Raw genomic sequence first — 27736 nt, 5'->3', positions numbered from 1 at the left:
CCAGCTGCCGAATGGCATGTGAGAAATATTTTCCAACACATTGAGTAAATGATTGATACTGGCAGCTGTCCAAAGCTCCATGCAGAAATTGTATCAAATTAGAATGATGATTAGTGTTCTGATTAAGATTTATTACCTTTATTCTACTTTATTAATTATTGTTTCTAAGTCATTTCCTTCAGGACATAATAATTAGCATACCTTCATGGAGGCACTTAAAAGGAAATTGTATAAAAATCACTGTTGATGGCACTGTTCATTTCAGAGGTACTTAACAATCCATGAATAGCTTTGTGAAACATCTGGTGATGATGGGTTACATGCTGTATAACTTAGATGGCTCAGCATTAATTATTACCACTAGAAAGGAGCTTACTCACAGGTACCCACTCACCTCTTCACAGTACTTCAGGTCAACTGATTTGCCATCACTGCGAACACAGTCGAGCATCCGTGTCTTAATACCATTACCACAGACAGCCTTCTCACTGAGCTGACATGTGCTCCAGTCTGCAAATAAGGAATTCATTAGGGCAGCAGAAATTTTAGATAAAACTCATAATGACCCGCTTTTCCATTTAATTCTAATTCTGATGTCCTAAAATAGTCCTCACGGCAACTTTTACACATGTAAATGCTCATGGAGGCCAGCTGTTACACATTTTAGGAAGCAGACACTTTTACTACAAATGGAAAGTACAATGATGCCTTCCTGAAAAGTTCATGTTTGGTTTGATCTGCATGGATTTTGAGAAAATAACAAAACAATAATAGAAATTAATTTCTTGCAGTTACAGCATGGACACTACACCCAAGTTGCAAAGTCTCCAATAATATTTTGTCTGAATCAAATACAGTGGATCAGTTCTTAGAACAAGCCCCACGGCTCACTCTGGATAAGAACAGAAAGCTGAAAAATCCACCCTGTAAGGTGAATGGAACTTAGTCATAGTCCTAAGCTGCCACTACATCATGAGACCCAAATACCTGTCACATTGTAGTCGTAGTGGTAGCAGTTTTTGTTCAAAGTGCAGACTTCTGTCTCAGTGGCAGCAGGGCAAGACTTTCCTTCATCTGGTTGTCTCAGCGATTCAGCTGACCTTTCACGGACATTGCTTCCATTGCATGGCTTGAAAGAGAAATTGGAAAGAGCTTTGATATTTCAGAACCCTGATGCCTTTTCAGGGTTCAGATGCAATATTGTAACAACCTTTCAAGTATCTTCACAGAATGAAAATGTAAAATAATGGGTTCATATTGTTGCCTATAAGAAAATATTTCCTTGTCATTTCAGAGGGAATTTAGTCTGCTGTTTCACCTTAGTACCACCCAAGGTGAAATATACTCTAATTGGATAACACCTTGGTATTTTCCTAACTAGTTAATATTTCACTAACAATGCTTTGAAATTATTTCATTCATAAATTGGATATTCAGATGCTCACTTTCCAAATGTCATATTACAGTGCACCAGAGTCTGAATACTCAGAGGACCTGAACACTCCCCCCCCCCTTTTTTTTTCCCCTTGGAGATTCCTCCCAGAAAGGGAAGGGGAGACCCAGGATTATCTTTTTTGTGGTCAGTGCTGATCTACAGACTTTGCTCTTTACAGGAAAGTGACATTTTTAGTACATTGACTATACTCTCCTGCCACGGAGGGGATCACAGCTAGACACAAGCTATTGCTGAAGCTATTCCACCACACAGAACCTACCTACACTGAAGAATGCCCATTTATGACATTTTTATTTAGTAAGAGGCACTTTTTGGGAACAGCTTCACTGAATTAAAGATATTGGCACAGTTCATTTGCAACCAAGTATCCTAATCCTAAAGATGACAGTAAATATAAGTATTTACATATGTACTCATCACTGCTCAATTCAGCATCTTTGCACAGTAATTCATATATTTTTAAAGCATCCTTCTAAAACCATAAACGTTACACTGAATGGTACACTTACCAAAGAACATCGAGACCACGATCCCCATTCAGACATGACACAGTCTTCAGGACAAGGTAAGATACATTTTCTAGCACCAAGTGGCATCTCTTCAGGATCACACAGATAGTCCTCCACAGTGTCAGAAGGACCATCCACAGTGTTTAGCATGCACCTGGAAAAAAGAACTGCACATAAACTCCATTTGCCATGGATTTTGTACAGTTACTATAAATCACAGGATTCTGAAGCTTTTTAACATTTTGTCAGCACATAATAATCAATTAATCGAAGTAACAGAATTAGGTATTAATCTATGAATATTCAAGCAAAGCTGAAGAGACAAAAATAATCTTTTTTTTTTTTTTTTTTTTTAACAGATGACAGCCATATGACAAAATGCACTGAATTTACACATTTCTTGTCAATTATTTTCTGAGAGTTTCTGGGCAAGTGATTTACTTGACGTTAACTTACTAAGTCAGAATAATGTGAATCATGTATAGTTTAAAAATATTTTGAGAATGCTTCAACGAATAATTTCATATCTAAGAATATTAAAACTTTTATTGTATATTCTTAGTGTTAACCACTAATTTACACATATGCTTTTCAATTACCATTATATTAAATCAGCAGCTGGAAGCCCAGTTAAGATCAGAACCAACTATGCTCACTTTTGTAGAACTGAAAAAGATGAGTCTTCATTCCACAGTATTTTCAGTGTAAACAAACCTACTGCTAACTTATTCCTGTCACCTGACAGCAGAAGACCAATTAATATGTGACTAAGATCATTCAAATTAAGGATGCTTACACTTATTATCCAGGGAAAAGCTCCAGTCAATATGATGTCTTTCACATTCATGGAAATATTCTTAGTTTCTTCCATTTGACTACATTTTTTTACTATCAAATATATTATCAGACTAAACTATTTTTTAAACATTCTCTTTTTTAAGGTGAACATGAGATACAGCATGAGCATATATTTCCTTCATGCAGTTAGTACTCTGATGGCATTACGTGATGATAAATGAAAATTTAGAGGTTTTTAGTCCCAGAGGGATGAAATCTCTGTATTTCTTCATTTTTGATGATAGTTTTGAAGTCTATTTTTCCAGCATAAAAACTGATTAATTCTGATTTTTTATACTGGGGTATTTTGAATATGGGAATCTATTTAGATGCTACTGCATGAGAAGAATTGTGCAGCCTAATGTTGGTCAAGCAAATATTAAGACTACGACCCTCTCGAAGTTAATATTTACACTGAAGAAACGTTGTTATCTTGAACAAAATCTTGTGAATGTGCCAGTTCCTAAGTATTTGTGGCAGGAAAAAAGAGAACATTTAGCAGTTCACTGCGTAAACCTCCCATTTGGGACCTTCAACATGGAATTCATATTACGCTTTATTATTCAAATATATAACCTCAAATTGTGTGCTGTGTTGCAGTTAGCCATAAAACAAAACAAACAAAACAACAACAAAAAACACTCAAAACCACAAAATCTACTGCTTTACCTGCTGCGTACCATAACATGTGAGACTAATTTTAATTAGACTTTGATTACAGCTCTAAGATGATGAGCAAGCATACAAGATGCTTAGATCAGGTTCAACAGATCAGTAAACAATGGAAAATTTATGGATTCTTCTTTCATTTTATTCACTTTTGCCACTCCTTCCTGTAATAAGCATAATTATTATTCCTGAATGTATATGTACTTCGTGTTTGTTTGTTTTTTCCTGAATCATAGTTTCATATAGAAAGAGGGCCATTCTGAATTTAGAAAAGCACTAAAATTATACATTGCAGTGTTTGTAGCAGTGTAAGAAGTACCATGTACATTAGTTTATAAACTAGAAATCAAAGTCTGTATTCAAAACCAGTATACTGAGTTCTACTGCACTCACTGAACGTTGCTGATTTACATGAGCCAGGGTTCTGGCCCAGTATACCATGGACAAACTTTATGCTATACAAGATTCAGAATTACATCAAATTAAATACAGCCATGACTGAAAGAGAAGGTTCTTCAAATTGAAGGAGGAACAATATTGTTTTACCTGACTTTCCTTGTCTGAACACCTTCTCCACAGTTCTCTTTTAAGTCCACATTGGTCACCTTGCAGACGCTCCAGGGCTCAGTAACCCATATGTACTGGCTGCAGTCACTGTGGCATGGCACCACCTCATATACCTGGAATACACACCGAGTGTCAGTTTTGTTGCACACAAGCAAGATAAATATGCAACGGCGATCATGCTGAGATACAAGAAGAAAAAAAAAAATTGTTTTTTTTTAATAAGAATAACAAATGTAACTTGGCATCTACAAAAGTTGCTAATCTGGAGGCTGTAATAATAATACGGATAAAGTATTTGATACAAAGCTACAGGAACAAAAAAAAAAAAGTCAAAAGTCAAAAAGTCATCCAATGACAGATTCCCTGATTTTCTCTAAACTCATGCTGTATCATTTCTACCTGAAACATCAACATGATTTACATATAAACTCTGTTTTATTCATTTATTTATTTATGTATGTATTTATTTATGGTAAACTCTCTTTTTTTTTTTTTTTGTATTTTTAAGGAGAGGTGAGCTTAAGGTAAATGATATCAATATATATCAGCTCATTTCTAACCACCTCAGGTCACTCAAATATATTTTGTGTTCTAGCATTAGCATTATGCATATATTTGAATACAGACTTGAAAAAGTATCTTGTTAATTTACATATGTTTTTCATACATTTTCTTAATGATACATTACAAAAAAAGGCAGACAACGTAAACAGTGAAGCATGTGTCAAGGTTATCTGTCTATTTTAGAATCTCTTACCTGAGCCTGAAGAAAGTATTGTCATGAATCCAAAAGAAAAATGAAAGATAAAAAGAAAGAAAGATTAGAGTGAAACATAGGTATTTAGATAGTATTCATTTCATTTTTATTACAGACAATATTCTATGACTTCTCTCAAGCAAAAAACAACAATTTTTTGAGGCATTTTTGAAGAAGTTTGTCCAAAACTGTTTTTGTTTTGTTTTGTTTTTTGTTTTTTTTTGTCTACTATGAGCATCAACTCTTCACACAGTGTGGAATCCAGTTTCTCTATGGTGAGATAAAATCCTCAGGCACAACTAGTGCACTTACTGCAACTAAGACATTGTCTTGAATAAGTCCTTAATTTCTTTCCAGGACACTGTTTTGATGGAAAAAGGGCACTGATGGCTTGATAGTTTTTTAGTTAACCTGAAGTCACAAAAAAAAAAATCCCTGGAACAACGAATGTGCAGAGAATCTGATACATCACTGTGCCTATGCCCAACAAAACCAGAATAGCCAGCACATTTGGGATGTCTATGTAGGCATTAACTCAGATGTGAAGATCAGTGGTGTAAATGCATATTAAGCAAACTACCAGACTCAGTGCACAACTTGTAGTACCATGAAAAGTAGCACTATATTACTCTTTTAAAGAATTTCCAAAATGAAAATAGGGAAGCCTTAGTTTAGGGAAATGTCTCTATACATCTCACGTTGATAAGTGAAATATATAACAAGAAATGAGAATTCTTCTTATAAGAAGAAATACATAAAACCTGCATATTCATCAGCTCTTCCAGTAACATAAACATTGGATTTCTCACCAGAAAGCCAAAGCAGAACTGTATATTGCATTGCATTCAGTGGTGTTACTTGGACCCTACCTGCATTCTGTAACTATGACTGCAGGCCATGACAGTTGGTTAGCACAAGGATTGCATACCCATCTGCTGGATAATGGAGCAAATAATGCCTGGAGCCAATGAAGATAGGGATGCACTTATCCTTGTTATTTCCTCTAACAACCTCAGATTAGCCTCTTCAGTTGAAATCCTCTGAAAGTCATCGATACAATCCTATAAGAATCCTTACTATAGTATTATTGTAATTATGATGACTTTTAGCCCAGTGAAGCATGCAGAGAGCAAGCTGCATTCAGCTGGAGAGTGGTTTGGGAGCCACCCTGGCATGTGTGGCCCAGGAGTGGACACGAGAACACAGGCGATGCAAGACATCTAGCATTCACTGTGTTCAGTCCCTGCTGAAAATACAGATGTCAGCCCTGACAGATGTTGAGTAACCTGTTCTTAATATTTGACAGACATCTTAAGCACTTTATTCCCATGTTTCACTAGCCTTACCATTAAAAACTTTTCCCAAGGCTTAACCCAAATCTGCTTGCAGCAGTCAAAGCCTACCAGTTTTTATCCTATCCACGATGGCCATGGAAAATGGATTATTTCCTCTTCCTTTACAACAGCCTTTTATGTACATGCTTGCAGACTGCCTGCGTGTCCCCTCCCGTCTTCTCTTCTGTGGGCTAGACTACATGTTGCAGTCTTTCCTCAGAGGTTGTATTCTTAGATCTCTGCCTACAAGTGTAGCCCCTCTGTACATCATCTCCCAGGTTTTTGAGCCAGCAAAGACCCAGTCTAACCATTATGTTTTGTATGTGTGCAAGTAAGCATGTTATATATATATATATACACATATATAAAACTAATTATATTTAATAATTGAAATAAATATTCTGCAGTGTCACTAGTTTTCCAAACGAATGAATGGTGGATCAGATTTGGATTAATTAACTAACTCACAATTCCTTGGTCATTAGAATGCAGGCATATTCTCCTCCACACATTTCTGAGATGTCTTGACTTAAAAATTGACTGTGAATGTATTTAAAATTGAAAGATATAGCCTTTAGACTTTTTGACATTAGTACATTATCTGCAGGACTCCCTTCTCATGAAGTACTGTATTTCAATTTAATTTTACAATAATTACATTTTGAATCATGTTATTATTTGGTAAGCACCAAGTAACATTGCAACAAGCAGATTCGAGTCCAAGTACCAGTAGAGGGCAATGGTGTTGCATATAAGAGGCAAAATCACCTTCGATGCAGAAAAAACATCAGGCTATTATGTACTATACGAATATTAAAGAAGGGAAAAGACTATTGTATGGACTGTGATTTGTTCCTATTGAAACACATTCCTCCTATTTTAAAACATTTTTACACACTAACCCAAATCCAGCAACTCTCCTCCTAGTTTCTTTTCTGTTAAAGTAGATCACAAACTTATTAGTTGCAGTTTAACACTTATTATTTTCTAAATTAGAAATAATTACATTCCCTAAAGTAAAAAATTAGATCAACAAGCCATTTCAGTCTATGCCAGCAAAATGTCAATAGGATAATATTAAGTACATGCATTTTATTCAAATGTAAATTGACAGCACACTTTTTTCCAATCTTTGAATATATACAAAGATGATCATGTGGTTGTTCAATATGTCTCGGCAAAGTAAATTAAATTCAACAGTAATATGAATATAAATCAACTTTGAAAAGTGTAAGTTAATTGAAAATGTAGTTTTTTCTTTCTAAAGCTCTTCAAGCAAACAGGAGCAAAAACAAGCTTCAGAGGTTTAACTTGGATTAGTGCTAAATTTGGTCCCATGGACTAAACGTTCATTACTGCTCAAAGCACTCCTAGTGTGCCCTGGGATCATGTCTCCTGGCTTAGTTTCATTTGAAGATGATCCAGTTTGTGCAGCCTGACTGTGCTGTACTGGAAAATCAAGGGTGGTTAGTGGGACAACTGGGATATTGACTGCAGAAGCACATTCCTCACTGGAACTGCAAGTGCCAGTGCAAGTGTAGCTGGAAGGTCAAGCTCCAGCTTGATTAAAACACCCTAAAGGATACTGAGACAACACTCAGAGTGTTTGAGAAGTTTTTATTATTTTTCTGATCTAAGATGGCTGAAGAACATCACTAAGAATCTTAGCAGTTTTTGCATCTGTAATCAGACATACTTCAACCATTGTAAGAGAGTATCTCCAGAAACCTGGTTGTCACAATCTGCATTTAAGATTGTTTCACTGTCTCCAATCTACACTTCAGATAATGTGCTAAACTCTTACAGAGGATTAAATAGTGAAAGCAGATCCTACACTGACTGAGGAAATTTAAGCCATCTCCTTCTGTCTGCATCTGCCCCATATGCTGTGTAGTTTTTCTGCATCAAAACCCAATACAGTTGAAAGGGTTACCTGAGGTATGGAAAAAGCTGTATCAATAATGTTAATATGAATAAAATTACCTGATTGACGTGATCTAGCTTGGGACATGGTCTTCCACCATTGTAGGGTTTTTCACGGAGCCATTTAGACCGAACCTTTACCCCGCTCCCACATGATTTACTACAGCGAGACCAATTGGACCACTCGCTGAGCTTGCAGTCTGAGGGACATGGAATAATACAGGCTTCCTCAATATAACCTGCATGAATGGAAAAGAAAGTAAAACCTCCTCAGCATGTCACTCTGCCACTACTCCCTGAAGCCCTCGTCTAGTTCATTTAGATTGTCCAAAGTTTGACTTGACAGGACTGTGCAAATAGAGAGATTTCTTCATCATTAGGGCTAAATTAAATTCTGCAGAAAATTGACACATATAGCTGGAGACTGTGATAGAATAACAGCTGAGCATCCTCACTCTTATCTGATTATGATTCACACTCACCAGATTTCAGCACTCAAACTTTCTGACAGCCACAGTGTAATTGACACTAACCCATCTCATTTTATCATTCTTATACCACAAAAACAATACTCTTTTGAATGAAAAATGTTTAATTAAAAGCTCCTTCCATCACTGAATACAGTAAGTCAATTGTAGTTATACATAAAAAAATCCAACTGAATCAAAAGATATGCATCTTATCAGCCTGGAGCGAGGGAACTTAACACCTTGTGACCTTTCTAAGGCTAGAAAAAGAGAATGGTCTGCCACATTAATGATCTGCCGATTAACAACCATCTGCCCCCAGTAGCACACTGAATAATAGCCCTGAATAGAAAAGCAGCTGTTTGGCTTGGATAAGTCATCAGTCCTGAGAGGTTGGAAAGGGGTAGGACATGGTCTGCAGGGAGTAACATGAAGCCTCAATTCACTGAGCAAGTGAAAATGTCTTTCTTTCAAAAGCAACATATGCCATAGCTCTACAATGTGTGCCATTTATGCCAATATTTATGGCAGAAGCTGTAAGGCCTCAAAGAATAAGCTGGCCTTCATTGCATTTTTACTACACCTATATCCTAAACCTGTATGAACTCTCCCCTCCCCTTTCCTGGATCAGTTCTTGAACACATTTACTGTTGGCAAACGTTAACTTTAAAGATTAAAAAGATCAGTGCATATAGAAGTGAATTAAAATCTTTGATGAACACAGTTGCAAAATTAATACATACATGGGTAAGATCATTTTCAAATGATTGGCATAGTTTCAAATGTTTCTCACATATCCTGATTTTTTTTTTATCTTGAAAGCAAGCACTGTCATTTTCATCACAGCTGGTGTTAGCACCTTTATGTTTTTAACCTGTACTTCTCTGTAAAGTTATTGTCTCTTCTGGAAGCAGCTAATATCAAACAATCACATGTAATGTAAAAAATCAAAACACTTAAAAGATTTCTATATACCTATTTTTAACTGCTTCCATCAATTTGTGTTAAACACAAAAACATAAGAGTTATTTCTGTTAAACATACAGTAACATTCAGAATATTTTATAGCCAAATTCAGATAATGGTTTTATTCCAGATAGCTCTCCTCTGTTTGGAAATTTTACATAGTTAAATAAATATACAGAGCACATCTTGAATTTGAGTACTGCAGAACTACTGTTCATTAAATGTATCTTCCTTAATATGGCTAGAATGCTATTAGCTGGAATTACAAGCATGTTCATTAAATATTCTTCATCATTTGATTGACCAGCTCAGTGATATTGTATGAAAGGTACACTGTGTCAGACAAAATATATTTTTGAAGATCATATCATTGTGCACCAGAGGAGGTGACATAGACTGCCCTGCAGTAGTAGATGTAAAATTGGTTACATTTCATCTTACCCAACATCTCTGAGTTAGTCAGAAATCATATGTACCTGATCTCAAAGCCCTTTTCTACACTGAACTTTGACTTCATAAATATCACTCTATCTTCACCAAAAATGAGCACTCAACAAGTCTTCTTAGATGCTATATAAAATCATCTGCACACACCATTAACAAAATACTGAACAAAAATGTACAATAACAGCAAAGTTAAAAGAAACAACTAAAAGAAAAAAATAGCGATATTTATTGTCTGATGGAACTCAGAAGATTTTACTGTTTATAAGTTTGCTTGAGATTCTGATATGACACATTTTCTTTCAACATAACTTCTCAATTTTTTTTAGCTGGAAAAACCTGTCTCCTATAACACAATTATGCCATTTAGCATTCATTAAATTTCTGTTTCTGTAATTAATGTCTGGAAGAAACAAATTAAGGCTGCTTTAAATATATTGTACACCCTTAAGTACGGAACTTTGACAAGTACAGGCTGATTCAGGAAAACTTTGTTTTAAAGATTTGCCATAAACCTCTGAACTATTTTAAACTTTAATTTAAATTAAAAGCTATGTTAATAGCTTTTTAAAAGCTATTTTAATCCATCTCAAAGAGATCTTTCCAGTCTGTCACAGTCATATAAGATCTTCTCTAAGTTATCACAGTATTTTGGGACTTAGATAACTATGCCTACCAAACGGAGCCTGTTTGCTTTATTTTCTTTCAGTTGATCCAAACAAGGACAATAAAGACTTTTTTTTTTTTTTAAGATAATGAGAATGTTAGTGAGAATTTTAACAAGATTTTAAGTTAACAAGATAAAATCTTGCTAACATGAGGTATCAAATTCATTGTATTATAAGCAAATCAAAGGAAACATTTTAATTAACATTGAACTGTAGTTCAACTGATGCTACAAAATATCAAATGGAACCATACCATCACAGTGAACGACTGACTGACAGTTTGGGCTCAAAAGGTCATAGTAAATGGGGTTACATCTGGCTGGTGACCAGTCACTAGTGGGGTTCCCCAGGGCTCCATTTTAGGGACAGTTCTCTTCAACGAATGATCTGGATGTAGGGTTTGAACACATACTAAGTAAGTTGGTGGATGTAACTACATTAGGAAGATCTGATGACTCTCTCCACTGTAGAGAGATCTTGACAGAGTAGAGCGCTGGGTAATCACCAACTGTATGAAATTTAACAAGAACAAGTGCTTGTTTAACAAGTGTTGGTTGATGGGAAAATCCTTGATTATACCCACAAACCTGGGACGAGAGGCTGGAGAGAAACCCTGCAGAAAGGGGTCTGGGGCTGCTGGTTGACAGCAAGTTGAATATGAGCCAGCAGTGTGCCCTGGCAGCCAAACGGGCCAACCATACCCTGGGGTGCATCAGGCACAGCATTGCTAGCAGGTCAAGGGAAGGGATTGTCCCGCTCTGCTCTGCGTTCGTGCGGCCTCACCTCAGTTAACATGTGCAGTTTTGGGCTCCACAACATAAGGACATAAAACCATTAGAAAGCATCCAAAGGAAGGCTATGAAGATGGCAAAAGGTCTAGAGGAGAAGACGTATGAGGAGCAGCTGAGGTCCCTGTTCATTCAGCCTGGAGAAGAGGAGACTGAGGGGAGTCCTCATGGCAGCCTACAGCTTCCTCACAAGGGGCAGGTGCTGATGATCTCTTCTAACTGGTGACCAGGGATAGGGCCCAATGAAATGTCATGAAGCTGCAACAGGAGAGGTTCAGGGTGAATGTTATGGAAAGGTTCTTCACTGAGAGAGTGGCTGGGCACTGGAACAGGAAGTGGTCACAGCAGCAGGCCTGCCAAATTTCAAGAAGCATTTGGACAACACTCTGAAACATATGGTTTGATTTCTGGGTGGTCCTGTGTGGATCTAGGAGTTGAAGTCAACAAGGATCATCGATGATCCCTTCCAACTTAGGATATTCTATCATTCTATGATGGTCAAAACAACAAAGGAGACACAAGAGAAGAGAGAGACTAAGGGGGAATGCAGGAAAGGGCAAAAAAAAGACACGGGGAAGGAAGAGAAAAATAAATGGCTTAAAAATAGTCAAGAGAACTGTAAAGAGATACATTACATAGGAAGACAAAAAGAAAGAGGGGAAAAGAAATAGACATCCTGCCAAAAGCAATACCTCGGTGATGCACAAACAGAATGCAATGCCCTCAAGAGCCTACTAAGGTATCTCCTGCCCAGAGTGAAACCATTGAGAATGTTCCCACAATAAAAAACAGAGGGCCAAGGGAAATAATAAAAAGACTGTAGCATCTAATTTGGTTTCTGTAGGTGATAGAGTAGAATGAAAATGATGAGTAGAATGAAAATGACAAGACCTCTGTTATATCTGACATTAAAAAGTTTTTGGCATATTAATTTCTTGGCATCTTTTCTTCCTCTCAGGTGCCTCGCTATTTCAACTTCACTCAAAAGTCTATTTAGCATTTAGCTGTGCCACTGGACTCCCTTGGAAGCTAGGCAGAAGCAGACTTCAAATTGCTTGCAGATATTTCCCTAGCCAAGAAAGATATCTGGATTTTAAAAGTTACTTGTTGCAAATGACAGATCCCATTCCATTTACTACTCTTCTAATGCCACTATTGAGAAACTGCTTCAGAGAAGCATTTCATCACCTCAGATGCCTTTCTGTGCATCTGATATCAACATATCTTAAAATTTCAGGATGATTAAGGATTATAACCTCCAGAAATTCATAGCAATCACCCTGAGAATCAAAGAAAGCAGATGTTCAGGAACTTTGAAAAAATATGTTGTTTTGTTGTTGTTCTGTTTTTATTATATTTCAGGTACTTTCGTATTTGTAAAGTTTGCCTATGCTGTAAACATTTTAGCAAGTGAGAAGAGGGCATACTGTGATATAGGACAAATACACTGAAAACACAGAAACATAAAAAACAACGATTACATGCAAATGAGACTGGTGATGCAGTACATAGCTTCTGATGTGAAAAGGACATGAATCAATTTTTCAATTTTGAGTCTTGTTTCCACTGATTTAATCATCCTTGAAAGAGTGCCCCCTGTGCTAGACATTGTAAATGCTTATCAAAGAAACAGTTCACTAAAGCCCAGGGATGGTCAGGATGTCCTCCGCATGGTGGAATATCACACCATTATATCACACATACAGAGTACATAATACAACTGCGGTAAGTGGCATGATTGTGTGTTGAGGTTTAAAGAACAAGCAAGAAATTACTGAAGCAGAAATACGATAGATGCAGAGAGAAGGAAAGAGAATGACAGCAGCGAAGTGGATGTGAAGAAAAACAGGAAAGGAAAGTAAGAAAATGAGAGAGGGACAGTGAAATAGCAAGCCAACACTGTAAGACTAAAGATAAGTTCACTGGACATCAGCGTGTCATGTTCTGCCTGCTAGTTTTCCTCCTCCTGACAAAAAACACTGCACACTGCCTGCAGCTCTTCCTTCTCTTCACAACATACCAGGGTTGTTGAAGAGATGAGATCTTGTGATACTCTGGTACAGAGCCTTGTGTCAGTATGGTCCAGAAGGGTATGGGAAAGAGACATCCATCTCCTAAGGTCTATTCTTTTTCCCACTGCAGTTATTTCTCAATTATTTCAGCTCTTATCAGCTGGACTTCACCAGGCTGTGAAATGGGCAGTTGTCTTTTGTGAATGAGATTGTGGCTATTCTATCATTAAATATTTATTACTGAACCACAAGTTAACAAATGCCTTAAACTACTAGGTGTATCAATTGAAATCATTATTAAAAGGAAAGGTTTACTGTCCATTGCTAATTGGCTATAAAATCTGGACTCCTAGAACAAAGTCATTAACAGATGTGATGGATAATGTATAATAGAGGACTTTAGTGGACTTCGTGCTTAGTCTAATGACCAAGCAGGTTAAATAGGTGGATGTAAGATTCCAGTTTTTCCCCCACAAACCGCACCTGCAATGTATAAGAACAGACCCACTACTTGGGTTGAAGGGTGCAGACATAAAGAGCATCTTTGAGCCCATTTAAAGAGCCCATTGATGATGGGCTTCGGGACCCAGGGTGCCCTGAGCTGGAGGACCGGGACGGTGGGGATGACAAACTCCCAACTGACCCTGAACGTGTGCGGGATTTGCTACTCCACCTGGATCCCTACAAGTCCATGGGTCCGGATGGGATTCATCCCCGGGTGCTGAAAGAGCTGGCGGACGTCATCGCGGAACCTCTCTCAATTATTTTTCAACAATCCTGGGAGTTTGGAGAGGTCCCGGTAGACTGGAAGCTGGCAAATGTTGTGCCGATTTACAAGAAGGGTCAGAAAGAAGACCCTAGCAATTACAGGCCTGTCAGTCTCACGTCAGTGCCTGGTAAAATCATGGAGAAGATGGTTCTTGAACTTACTGAGGCGCACCTGGGGTCATTGGTCAAGCAGTCATTGGTCCCAGCCAGCATGGGTTTGTGAAGGGTAGGTCCTGCCTAACTAACCTGATTTCCTTTTATGATAAGATCACCCATATGATGGACCAAGGGAAACCAGCTGATGTGATTTTTTTGGACTTCAGCAAGGCTTTTGACACGGTTTCCCATAGGATCCTACTGGACAAAATGTCCACCATACAGCTAAATAAAAACATCATACGATGAGTGAGCAATTGGCTAACGGGCAGGGCCCAAAGGGTTATGGTAAATGGGGCTGCGTCAGGCTGGCGGGCGGTCACCAGTGGGGTCCCTCAAGGCTCCATTTTAGGGCCGGTACTTTTCAATATTTTTATAAATGATCTGGATGTAGGAATAGAAGGTATTTTGAGCAAGTTTGCTGATGACACCAAACTTGGAGGAGTTGTGGACTCGAATGAGGGTGGAAAGGCCTTGCAGAGGGATCTGGATAGGTTGGAGAGCTGGGCGATCACCAACCGCATGAAGTTCAATAAGAGCAAGTGCCGGGTCCTGCACCTGGGACGGGGAAACCCTGGCTGCACGTACAGACTGGGCGATGAGACGCTGGAGAGCAGCCTAGAAGAGAGGGATCTGGGGGTGGTGGTAGACAGCAAGTTGAATATGAGCCAGCAGTGTGCCCTGGCGGCCAGGAGGGCCAACCGTGTCCTGGGGTGCATCAAGCACGGCATCGCTAGTAGGTCAAGGGAGGTGATTGTCCCGCTCTACTCTGCGCTGGTGCGGCCTCACCTCGAGTACTGTGTGCAGTTCTGGGCACCACAGTATAAAAAGGACATGAAACTGTTGGAGAGTGTACAGAGGAGGGCTACGAAGATGGTGAAAGGCCTGGAGGGGAAGACGTACGAGGAACGGCTGAGGTCACTGTGCCTGTTCAGCCTGGAGAAGAGGAGGCTGAGGGGAGACCTCATCACAGTCTACAACTTCCTCGTAAGGGGGTGTCGAGAGGCAGGAGACCTTTTCTCCATTAACACCAGTGACAGGACCCGCGGGAACGGGGTTAAGCTGAGGCAGGGGAAATTTAGGCTCGACATCAGGAGGGGGTTCTTCACAGAGAGGGTGGTTGCACACTGGAACAGGCTCCCCAGGGAAGTGCTCACTGCACCGAGCCTGTCTGAATTTAAGAAGAGATTGGACTGTGCACTTAGTCACATGGTCTGAACTTTTGGGTAGACCTGTGTGGTGTCAAGAGTTGGACTTGATGATCCTTAAGGGTCCCTTCCAACTCAGGATATTCTATGATTCTATGATTCTATGATCTTAATGTTTACATGAACTCTTTTGTCCTTAGGACTGACAGAGTTCTACTCCTGCTTTTATGAATAAAATGTCATGCTATGTTTCCAAGAAAAAAACGCAGTCGGAGTAATGGTTATGGTTCTTTAAGATATTTTTTTCAAGGAAATACAAAGTCCTAGGATCTCATCTTCCAGGATAAACAAAATAAAACAAAACAACAATTCTTTGTATTTCACTTGTAACAGAATATATATGCATTTCTTGAGACTATTCATATTTCTGCCTAGCCATGGAAAAATAGATGGGACTCCAAATTTTTTTTAATTTTTTTTTCCAGGATTGTCCTTCAAAGGCTCAAAATCTGAGAGCAATTGTTAATACTTAACCATATTGTTCATCAGCAGTTCTGTCTCTGCTGAACCAAACACAGGTCTTTGGGTTGATGGGTGACTGCCTCATGACTGATGTGTCATTGACAGAGCAGACGTCATGGCACCATAGTGCAGGGCAACAGGCACAACAGTGTATTCCAAGAGAATACACAATAGGATGGACAAATATGGCATCTATTATAAAAAAAATAAAAATAAAAAAATCTTAGAAGAGATACAGGCTATGAAATAGCAAAGTATCCTAATACCACTTTGAGAACATAAGCCTATTACCATACTGTATTAGAAACTCCTATGGGAAATACATCTATTTTAGAATAAACACTCAACAGAAAATCTCAATTAAATTTTAACAGTCATCTTTTGTTGGTAAATTTGCATAACTTTGGGTTAGAATACCAAAAGTGTAAAAGAAGATTTTTAAAAAGTCCTAATACAACTAGATACAGCAAGTTCTGTTATCTTAGACAATGTAGACACTTACAACCTATGAGAGCTTACTATTATACACATAAGCAATTAAATACAAAATTCCTCGATTTACATTGATACTCCCAGCAGCTGTTGTAAAAGTATTCACTGATACGCAGATATTCCTCTCTAATCCCCTGCATAAGCCTTGTAGCCATGGAGGGCTTTGTAGAGTCAGCACAAATCAATGCATCTCATTTAATTAATGCTAAAGGGGGAAATAATCTCACACTAATAAGGCAGCAGACAAACTATCCTGGACTGGTTGACTGTGCCTAAGGTCTTAGCAGTAAACTGACATGAATTAAGAAGGGTAATACGACCTATATAAAAACACTGCATCTGTCTGCCATGCTACTGTGTTTGCCTTTGCTGCACACACACATATATAACCACCTCCCAGCTTACGTGGGTCATGATTTACAATTGCTATGATGGAGGAAAACTAAATAGTTCATAAGCATGACAGTGGTGTGCTTCTGATTTTGTTGTCATGAAAATTCCAAAATACACTATAAAGGGACCACGAAGAGACTCTGTTTTGATTTTTTTTTTTTTTCCCACAAATACATCAGAACAGATTGTTGGCAGATACCTGTCATTACCCACAGAGCTCCAGAATATTATTGATGACAAGGATAAAGCTATGAAACCTGCTGCTTTTCTGATGGGAAAAATGAACAACCTTACATGTGAGTATCAAGTGAACTGTGTGTTTTTATATTTCTCCAGTAAAATTACCTAGGTAGTAATGAAACAAAGCAGAAACCAAAGAAAGGGCAGTTCACACATCTTCCACCAAGGAAAACAGGTAAACAACAGGTCAGTTAACACTTTGATCTGACACTGCCACATTTGTTGAAAAGAGTCAGCTGTTAGCTCCTGCCCACACATTGCAGAACTGATATGGCTGAAAAATAACAAAGGCAGAGTACTTTAAATGGTTGCTGAATGGTATTTATCTATTTATCAATAAATGTAGCTCAAGTTTGGAAAGAAAAAGAAAAATCAAAATATTAGGCATATATAATACTGGGGAAAAAAAACATAAAAACAGAATAAGAAAAAGCATCTTTTCATTCTGCAGCTGAAACTTAAGTCTATTTACAGCTGTTAGTTTAGGATTTGTTCTGAAGTACTTGTTAAGCTACTGAAATCTAAGGACCACATTCGGAAGGACTCTGCCCCCTGCCCCTCCAGTGTTCACACCTAGCAGTAACAACAGATTTAACCACATTTTGCCTTTCCTTATTTTAGAGTTACGGTCACTCCAGAGTTATTGAGAAATCTATTCGTACTTGCGATTTTATAGCTACACTCAAAATTGTGAATATTATTGCATGAAACCTCTTACAAAATTAGGGGCCTTCCTTGTGTTGCGCCCTTCCTTTAGCTCCTCAGTTTCTTTGAAACTGTTAGTTACCTCTTCTCAAACATTTTGAAATTAGATGTGTCAAGCAGTAAAAAGATCTCTGAAGTATTTACTCTTCTGTTCCTGTTCACCTTTTCTTTTCTGAGGAAGTCAACTGAACTGTGATTAGAAACACGCAACATTTTTCAAAACAAACAGCTTATGAATTTTTTGGCATTGCACAGCAGGTCTGTCTTCTGATTCCTCCCACTCAAAACAGCATGACTGGTAACAGAAACCTATTCATGGCTTCATAAATTTACCCGGCAGTATTTACATAAAACTTTTGACAGTCTTGCAATTTGAGTTTCTTGTGTCATTTCAGTATATCACATGACATATTCCATGATATATTAATAACATCAGTGTGGGTATAGTTTGCCCTTCTTGTCAGATTTAGAGGATGTTGTCACAGGTGAAGAAGTACAATTACCCCCATTTCCTATCTCATAATGTCATGAGATAACAGAAGTTCAAGTAAAAGTCGGGCACTACACAAAAAACATTTCCCTTAAATAATCACCTTGATCTCTTTTCTAGTCCAAGCTAATTTGCAAAATCATATCCCATTTGTGATTACATACTGTACTACTTGGAAAAGAACTAAAAAATTCACAAGAACTAACAGTAAAACAGATTTCTGAACAAAGCAGACAACATAGCAGACAAACCTTACTCTACCTTTTGCTAAGTATAAAATTAGTGAAAAATTCAATGCTACCATTTCCACAGGGAAATAAGCAACTATGTTAGAATTTACAAAAATAAACCAAGCACGCTTGAGTTATGAGTCCTGTCAAGTTTAGCTTGAAAAACTAAAAGCAGATTGATGGGAAGCTACAAGGCACTTTTATTTGCTAGCAGGTGGGATAACCATTGTGATACCACAGAAGTCCCTTGTTGATTTGGCATAATATAGCTTTTATATTTGTTCTTAAAGACAAAACCATGCAGCACACTGAAATCTAGAGGTGATGCCAAACTAAAGAACTGTCATATACAAAAGGCATGAAAACAGCAAGAAAAACATCATAAATACTGGCAAGATATAAAGTAAGATTTAACTGGCAAAACAGCAGCTTATACATGTTCAGAAAAATAAAACAAATCATTGGAACATAATCCATGAATACAAAGCAGATATTCAGAAAAGGCAACAAACATACACTGAAATTATATTAAAACATCTATATCATCTGTTCTAGCCCCTTTGTAACTGCAAAAGTATGCTAAACCTGGAAAAATGCTGAAGGCAAACAATAAATTAGATAAGCCTTAGAAATAGTCTGCAGTACTATGTGCATGTATAACACCTATCAATAATAGATTTTTCTTCTAGAAAGGCTACTGGAAAGGAAACCATAATTTTAGCGATATATTCCTTAGCATCAGTTCAATTCCTTAGCATCAGAGTCAGATTAAATATCTCATTTCCTGTACACCTGAAATCCCTGTCAAACAATTTTAGAATGCACAAGGAATGCAGGATTAGTTCAACAGTAATTCCAGGCTTCATCTGCCTATGCATTACACCATGGATAAGAGAAAGGCAGTCTCTCCCTCAAATGGAACTGATGAGAAAACACGCATAGATGCCTTGTGCTTCACTACCAAAAACATGTAATGAAGCAGGGAAAAAAAATCAAAGAACCAGATACCTTAAGATTTTTTTAAAAGAAATCAGAATAATAAAAATACTTAAAACACACACACACACACACAAAGAGGAACAAAAACCAAAGGCTTCAGGCTTTCCAATCTAGAGTAAATATAGCAATGACTCAAAAACCTTTCCAGTTTACAAAGAGAGTAAAAAGAGACTTCAAATCTCCAGTGAGAAAAAAAAATGGGGAAAATGGGAACTGTGGAAAAAAAAAATCAAAGCTATTTTATGTTTGGGGAAGAGTCTCTCTGGGGTCTACTAGTGCTAATGGCATGTAAACGGTAGCCGTGGGTATAGCAAGTACAATAGCAATATTCTGTCAGTAGCTTTTCCACTGTTTCATTATTCATTGTGGTCACTGTGGTCAATGTAGGGGACATTCACTGATAAAATCCATTAGACTGGAAATTGCTACAATGAAGAGTTATAACGGTAAACAAAAATGGTTGAGAAAAGGCTTTGTTTCCATTTTTTCTTCCTTTGTCTCTCTGATTCTTGATACGAAATTATTTTTATTTTTTATAGCTTTGGTTTAAGCTATTTGCTATCATTAAGGTTACTGAAAAAGAAAAACACATTGAGCTCAAATTATTCTATAATAGACATTCTAAAGACACAGGAGTATAGTCAAATATGTTTATTAATCACTGCTGCAAAGAGGAATATTGCAATAAAGGCAGGATGTTGCATACTGTCCAGAAAGAAACCAAGCACATGTGGTGGGAAACCTGAGCTGTGTAACATAAAATTCTATATGCCACAGTGTTTTGATGTCTGGAATATCCAAGTCTCTCACCACCAGTCTTATACACATAGTGAGATATTTTACCTCTCTTTGGGTTTATGATGTTAGTGCGAAAAAGGAAGCAGATAATCATGTGACTTCCTGTGACATTTTGTACCACTGTGGCAAGCACCTCAAGATGCACTGCCAAGGTTCGAAAGCAGAAAAGTCCACACCTTTCCTATGCAAAGGAACAATTCCTACTTCTTTTTGCAAGTTACCTAAAGCAGCACTTTACCTACTGTGTACAGTACCTATAATTTGCGCTTGGACAGACAACTGCTGCTTCCCTTGCATGTTTTCTCTCAGCTGTTGTCACAAAAAAATGAGAGTCCCTTCCCATTATTCAAGTCAACATCAAAAGTCTGGCATTGGGCCATCAGCCACTCTGGCTTCCCATGGACTTCAGTTCTTTTACTATTTTCTACTTTTCACTGACCAAGGTCACTCTGGACTCAATGCTGAAAGAATATGAATTTCTCACATGGGGTCACATTTAGTTAAAGTTAAAAAGAATCAAACAAAAAAAAATAGGAAAAATTTTCAATGTTGCATTTTATAATGGTAGCTTCTGACCAATTCAGATTGTTCCACAGATTTTTCCAGCTTTCCCTCCCAGCTTCCTGAAGACCTTACTGATTCCCTCAGGACAACAACCAAGCCCAAGCAGATCTGTGCTCACACAGCTGCTGGTCATTAGAGAGCTTTTTTTTTTGATTTTTTTGTTTGTTTGTTTGGTACCACAAAGCTGGCAAACACTCCCTGTCAGGCCTAGAAAGCATAGCATGGTCTTTTTAGACTATACAAAAGAACAAAACAAGGCCTAATTCTCTGTGGGCCTCAACACCGAGAGCGAACAGCTGAGAACATAACTAAAGAACACTGTAAGTACTCAGAGCTTAAAGACAGGTTTGCTGTTCCATGGCAGTTTAAGATCTAGGTATTTTTTCAGTCATTCCAAAATATGATTTATCAAAAAAAAAAAAAAAAGTTATCTGAAAAAATAAGCCAAATTTGACATTCAGATGTATTTAAACAAATTTTAGTTGCTTATCCTTCAGTATAAATTAACTACAACTAAAAAAAAAAATAACTTGGGGTAAAAATAAACATTGGAGAAAATTATTCACAAAATTATCTTCCAGCTTTGCTTTGAGATATTAAGTTGAATGCTTGCTTTTCCATTTAATCACAAAGATGGCACAGCTTGGCTTCATGCATTCAGAGTTTCTAATTTACCCTAGCTCTAAACAGGAATTAATAGTGATAATTAAAATCTCCTTAACTCATTCAATTCCTTTGATTAGCTATTTTAACTTCATTCAGGTAAATAAATGAAATTTCTGCTATCTTAATTTAACATATAAATTAGAATACATATACAAATTAAACTTACATTGACCTTTTAATGGCATTGAGACTAACATCCAGTTTTTCATACCAATAGCTCAGATAATTTTTTGCACTGCAAGCAGGAAAACAAATGAACACAAAAACTCCAGTGATGTAAATTAACACACTTCTGGCTCACTGAAAATCAGAAAATGCCAGTTTTGATCCTAATACTATAGATACATCTTCTTCAGGAATGCAAATGTTCCCTCCCAGAGCAATGTGAACATAAAGAATATAAAGTCTTTAAGCAACCTACATTTACACATGACAGAATTACACAGAGAAAGTACTGTGTGCTGTTGAACTCAGGTCAACGCATATCTATTAAGGCACTGAAGAGGAAGGGGTAGAGATAAGGCTATTTAAGGAGATTAAAGCTATCTAAAGAATCTGTGCTTATTTCATGAAAAAAAAAAAATCTTTCTTTTCAAAATAGTCCTGTGCGGTCTCTGTTTATTTTTTGAGGATCTGACTCTTCAAAAGTGGTTTCATTCTCAAATTCACAGGTACAGTTTTCTGGAAAAATGACAGCATTAGCCTTTTATTTATTAAAACACCTAGTTGGTATTTTACTGTGATTTAACTTTTAAATATTACTCTGTAGTAATCAGTAAAAATAAAGTTTTCTGTTTTGTGAGTCAGCAATAAAGTATCTTTGTAGAAGCTTACAAAATGTGTATTGTGTTTGAAGGTATCTTGGGATAAAACATAGCCTTAGCAATAAATATCAATCTGCTATTTCTACCTGTACAGATATTACGTTAAATGAAATAAAGCAGACGGATAAATCGATGAAAGAAAAGAAACTTCTAAATACCGTGACTGTTGCATCGTGATGTTTCCACAAGTCGACTATTTTGATCATAGCATGCCATGGCCTGGTAACGATAGCCTTGTCCACATTCCTTAATGTCTCCTTGCATCTTCATTCCCAGCAATACTTCCACTTTACCCTCAGGTAAAATACAGTCTGACCAATTTCCCACAGGCTGGGCGCTATATTTATCACACGGACAAAACTGATTCTCAATCAGAGGATACAACTGAGAATTTTTGCATTTGTCCCTTTTCTTACTTTTTCCTAGAAAGAAGAAATAATTATTTTAGAAAGTTTGTATCAGTTTAAATCTCAAAAAAAAAAAAAAAATCCATCTGTAAGTTTAAGATAAATCTTCCAAAAACGACAAACCTAAGGCCAAAGTTTGCAAATCTACATTCTTGAAATAAAATATGCTTTCCTAAAACTACTTACATTCACTTTTATTTATTTAGGTTAATGACTTGAATTTCTTAAGTAACAAATGTCTATAGTTTGCACAAAGGTAACTTAAGATAAAGCCATATATCTATATTTACTTTGGATAAAAGTACATGGGGTGTACAAGCACTTTGAAAGCAGTTTGAAAAAGTTTGCAAATAAATAAATATATAATTTCCCCCTATTTCAACAGTGGTGTGCAGTCCAATAAAAAATAAATAAATCTCTGTATAAAACTTTCTCAAGTTGAAGAAAATTGCAGGAGGATGTAACATGCATCTTTGGTACAACACTGCCTTCTTTCAAAATGTCAAAACCCTTTAAATTCACCGCCTGTTACCAAACATTTTGTTAATAATTACCATTCCTCTTCAGTATTAGAGAAAGCTCCTTCTGTGAATTTGTTTCTCTTTAAATATCATTTTTCTTCCCAAACTGCAGTGTACACATCCAACTCACCTCCCAACCTCCATTAAATTTAATTTTCTCTATGGTTAAGTTTGCTCTATTTTCCTTTCTGTATATGACAGCTCATGTATATTGATGAAGAAGTCTTCACAGAAGCAGTTTTAAAAAATCCCTGCTACTTAGATGATACGATAATTTAATATTTTGCAGGATTTTCCTTGATTGTCAAACCTAAGCACTGGACACAACTCTGCAGCCCCCTTTAGTGCTTATATTTACTCCTGCGTTTATTTACAATAAAAAGATGGCACATGAAGAAATGAGTTTTCTTTTGATAATACAACTTTATACTAAAAATATCTTCCTCATCATCATCATTTTCACTATGGATGATTATGAACGCACTCCCAGTTACCTGTATGGTAGCTCATTGCAACAGAGAAAGCACCAGAGCACCTATCACTGCTTTAGCAAATCTGAAGGGGTAACTTAACTCATAACAGGTAAGAATCTCACAGTATTGATAGTGTGGTAAGACAATCTATTATTTCTTGCCTTTTTTTTTTTTTTTTTTAAAGTGTTAGGGTTTTTTTCCCCACATGTGGAAGCAAGCCTGGCATAAAGTTCATTGGAATTATAAGACAGTCACATTTCTGAAGTATTTCTGAAGATATTAATTATTTGCTGTCTACAGGGATGAAATGGAAGATAGGGTTTTTATCCTATCATATTCTTTCTGAGACTGCCAATGGGTACCCTGTTTAGCTACCTTGCCTCTAACGTAGACAATATAGACTACTTGGCAAATAGTGCTGTGACAGAGGCCAAGTCGCACTCTTGAGGTTTCAGTTACAATTTGAAAGCAGAGCCTGCTTTTTTTTTTTCTCTTCACTTCATGCAGAAATAAAAGAGCAGATTAAAATTAAAAAAAAAAAAAAAGAGTTGAAGAAAATGTTTTTCAAAGTGGAAGGGTGTCCACAACATAGAGCAAGGAAAAATTCGTGGCAAATGCTGGACATCAGTAGAAAAACTGTTTTAAGTAAAACCTCAAGGAATTTCAAGGGACAGCCCTGTCATGGACACAAAGAAACAGAGCATCACAAAACAGAGAAAGACCCTCATAAAGAAGAATAAACTCATACACTAAAGATTATTCACAGTTTTGTCAAAAATAAGGCAGAAAATTAAGCAGAGTATTGCCTCTTGCAGTGATCTGAGCTGCTGGATGACAACAGAACTGAGAACACAAAGAACTTTAAAGAGCAAACATTCAGACAAGGGAAGGCTGTATGGCCAGTCTAGTTGGAAGCCAGTACCAGCAGTGTACCCTGGGGTGCAATGCTGGCTATTTAACATCTTCCATAATGATTTGGATGATAGAGTGCACTCTCAGTAGGTTTGCAGAGGACACAAAAATGGGGAGAGTGGCTGACACACCTGATGGCCATACTTCCATCCAGAGGGACCTTGAAAGGATGGAGAAATGGGCCAACAGGAACCTCATGAAGTTCAACCAGGAGAAGTGCAAAGTCCTGCACCTGGGGAGGAATGACCCTGTGCACCAGGACGTGCTGGAGGCCACCTCAGCTGGAAGGCAGCTCTGCAGAAAAGGACCTAGGAGTCCTGGTGGACTCCAAGTGGAACATGAGTCAGCAGTGTGCCCTGGCCACTGAGAAGGCTAACGGTATTATTGGCTGCATTAGGCAGCACTGCCAGCAGGTCAAGAGAGGTGATCTTTCTCCTCCATTCAGTATTGCTGAGGCTGCACCTGGAAGACTGGAATCCAGTTTGGGGCTCCTCACTACAAGGTGTCCATGGACTTGCTGGAAAAAGTCCAGCGGAGGGCTACCAAGACGATCCAGGGACTGGAGCACCTCTGCTATGAGGAGAGGTTGCGAGAGCTGGGACTGTTCATCCTGGAGAAGAGGAGGCTCAGGGGGAATCTTATCAATGTCTGTAAATACTGGAAGGGCAGGTGCAAAGAGGATGGACCCAGGCTCTTTTCAGCGGTGCCCATTGCCAGGACAAGAGGCAACGGGCACAAAGTGGAAAGCAGGAGGTTACGTTTAAACATCAGGAAGCACTTGTTTACTATGCGGGTGCTCAGTAAACCCGTTTACAAAGTGTTTACAAAGCATGGGCACAGGTTGCCCAGAGAGGCTGTGGAGATTCTGTGATCCTGTGAACCTTCTTTTACCTCTTTGTGCACAGGATGCAGAATCAGGATGTCGAATAAGCAAGTTATGAAAACCGTTTAAATACCAAACAAGTATGGCCCTTTTGCTGTAAAGACAATGGAATGCTCAACAAAATGCAGGTAAAGAATTTTTTTTTCCTCAGACTCTGAATCAGATCGTTGGTTTATTATGCCGCTTGAAGTTTTCCACCTCCCTACAACTACAGATAATGCTGACTTATCTGTCAGAAAGAGAAATGGTCTGCTTTACACTTTACTATCTATACACCATAGAGCAGAAACACCAGCTTCCTTTGTTATCCGTACTTCTCTCTAGCCACTTCACTATGATCAAGCGTTTGATACATAAAGCAGGAGATCTCTGTTTTGTTGTTGTTGTTCCACCAACTATAGAGAGCATGAAGTAAGAATGGGTCTGCTTCCTGTTCCAATGATAAATGTTGCTTGCTTGTCATAAGGGAGCCTCAGAACAACTAAGGCTTTAATCAAAACAGTAGCAACGATTAATAAAAGATGCATTGTTTTTCTTGTTACTCTTACCAACAAGAGTGCGTTTTCTTGTTCTGACTCCTCCACAGTCCCCATTGCAGGAAGAAAACTTTGACCAGTTTGTAAACTGACAATCATCTTGGCAAGGAATCTGGCATATCTGTGTTAAGGATGGTAAGGGGCCAGCATATTTAAGGCACTCACTGATGTCAGCCTGTCCTCCATCTTGTCTGCGACAAGTAATTGCTAGAAGGAAAAAAGGATGGGGTTTAATTCATCAGTTTTTCATGGATGTCTCTAATTTAGTAAGTCTACAACATACTACCACAAACTCACATTGAAAGCCCATAATAGCTATACGACAGCCTAGTATTTTAAATCACTTATGTCTTGAATTAATACATTTGATATTTCTGACTTTTTTTGAGATTTTCTTTAAATTACTATTTCTCTATCAGTATTTACCAGGAAAAAAAATTATAGACAACTCTAAATATTATAAAGACTGCACCATGTTATCCATACTGTTGTACTGCTTTTCACATTATCATTTTTCCTACAAAGACAGGCTAATACTCAGGCATTTAAAAACTTGAAATGACACTTTAAGTAGCTGAGTAGTGCATAAGATACAAAATTGTATCAATAGCATATATTTTAGAAAAGGGACAGACATAAAATTTAGAAATATATTCTAAATACTGCTTAGCCACTTGCAGCAGTATTGCTGCTCAATGTTCTTCAGAAGGTTTTGTTCTTGTAAAAAAGTTGAACGACTAACCATGTTTGCTGTGGGTGGGGTACCAACATGTAGGGGCACAAATTTTTATAGGACAGCCACATCCTGAACAAAACCTTCTTAAAATAAAAATAATTTTCTTTAAAAAACCACAGGTGGCACAAAAGGAAGTATTTGGAATATAAGGATTTACAAATAGGGCTGTTCTGTTAATATAGGCTTTAACAATGTTCTATTACTGTTCTTCGTGGATTTTTTTTTAACATGGTTGCTTATCTATTATTCTAACCTAAGCCTCAGTAAATCTCATTTTATTTCCTAGCCCCCAAAACCATAAAAGTTATTATGCAGTAACTAGATTGGAAAGTTCTAGTTGTTTGTTTACACAATAGAATCATATTTATGCTTCTTGGCATCTGACAGCACACAGTATATGCAGTTTCTCATAATGACTGTGAAAGTAATTTGGATCACCAATTGTTGCAGCAACATTACATCCAAACACAATATATCATTCTCTATACATATGACAGAATATCATGTTTTATATTACACACTGCTCCGTAATTTAAACATAGTACTTCAATTGTACTGACAATAATTGTTTTATTGATATGCGAATTGGAAAAAAATGTAAATTTTACCATCCAAACTATTATGGTATAATCAAGTTCAACTGTTGGAGAAAAAAAACACGTTTGAATGCAAAGTTTCAAAATAAAACAGAAAATAAAACAGAAAATGAGCTATACATGATTTTTTCCTTCCAGAGGAAGGAGGAATACTTGATGAAATGTATGTATTTTTTTATGATTGTTTCAAGGCAATTGGAAGTTTTTCGTGACCTGTGCAAAAACCTTTTTTTCTTTCCTGATAAAGCTTTTTTTCTTCTGATAGTTCTAAATTTCTACT

General features: G+C 37.3%; 1 protein-coding gene across 1 annotated transcript in view; it reads right to left on the bottom strand.

Annotated features, from left to right (window-relative positions):
• Positions 1 to 27736, bottom strand: part of THSD7A (thrombospondin type 1 domain containing 7A) — a 293994-nt gene that overhangs the window by 23668 nt on the left and 242590 nt on the right. The window contains exons 16-22 of the mRNA XM_083824577.1: positions 26137 to 26331; positions 22551 to 22814; positions 8113 to 8291; positions 4018 to 4151; positions 1966 to 2119; positions 988 to 1129; positions 395 to 510 (exon numbers count right to left, since the gene is read on the bottom strand). Coding sequence (XP_083680703.1) covers positions 395 to 510; positions 988 to 1129; positions 1966 to 2119; positions 4018 to 4151; positions 8113 to 8291; positions 22551 to 22814; positions 26137 to 26331 — 1184 coding nt within the window. The remainder of the gene's footprint in view (positions 1 to 394; positions 511 to 987; positions 1130 to 1965; positions 2120 to 4017; positions 4152 to 8112; positions 8292 to 22550; positions 22815 to 26136; positions 26332 to 27736) is intronic.

This window comes from Anser anser (assembly GCF_964211835.1).
Source record: "Anser anser genome assembly, chromosome: 2".
Lineage (NCBI taxonomy): Eukaryota > Metazoa > Chordata > Aves > Anseriformes > Anatidae > Anser > Anser anser.
This window is presented reverse-complemented; position numbering and strand designations above follow the sequence as displayed.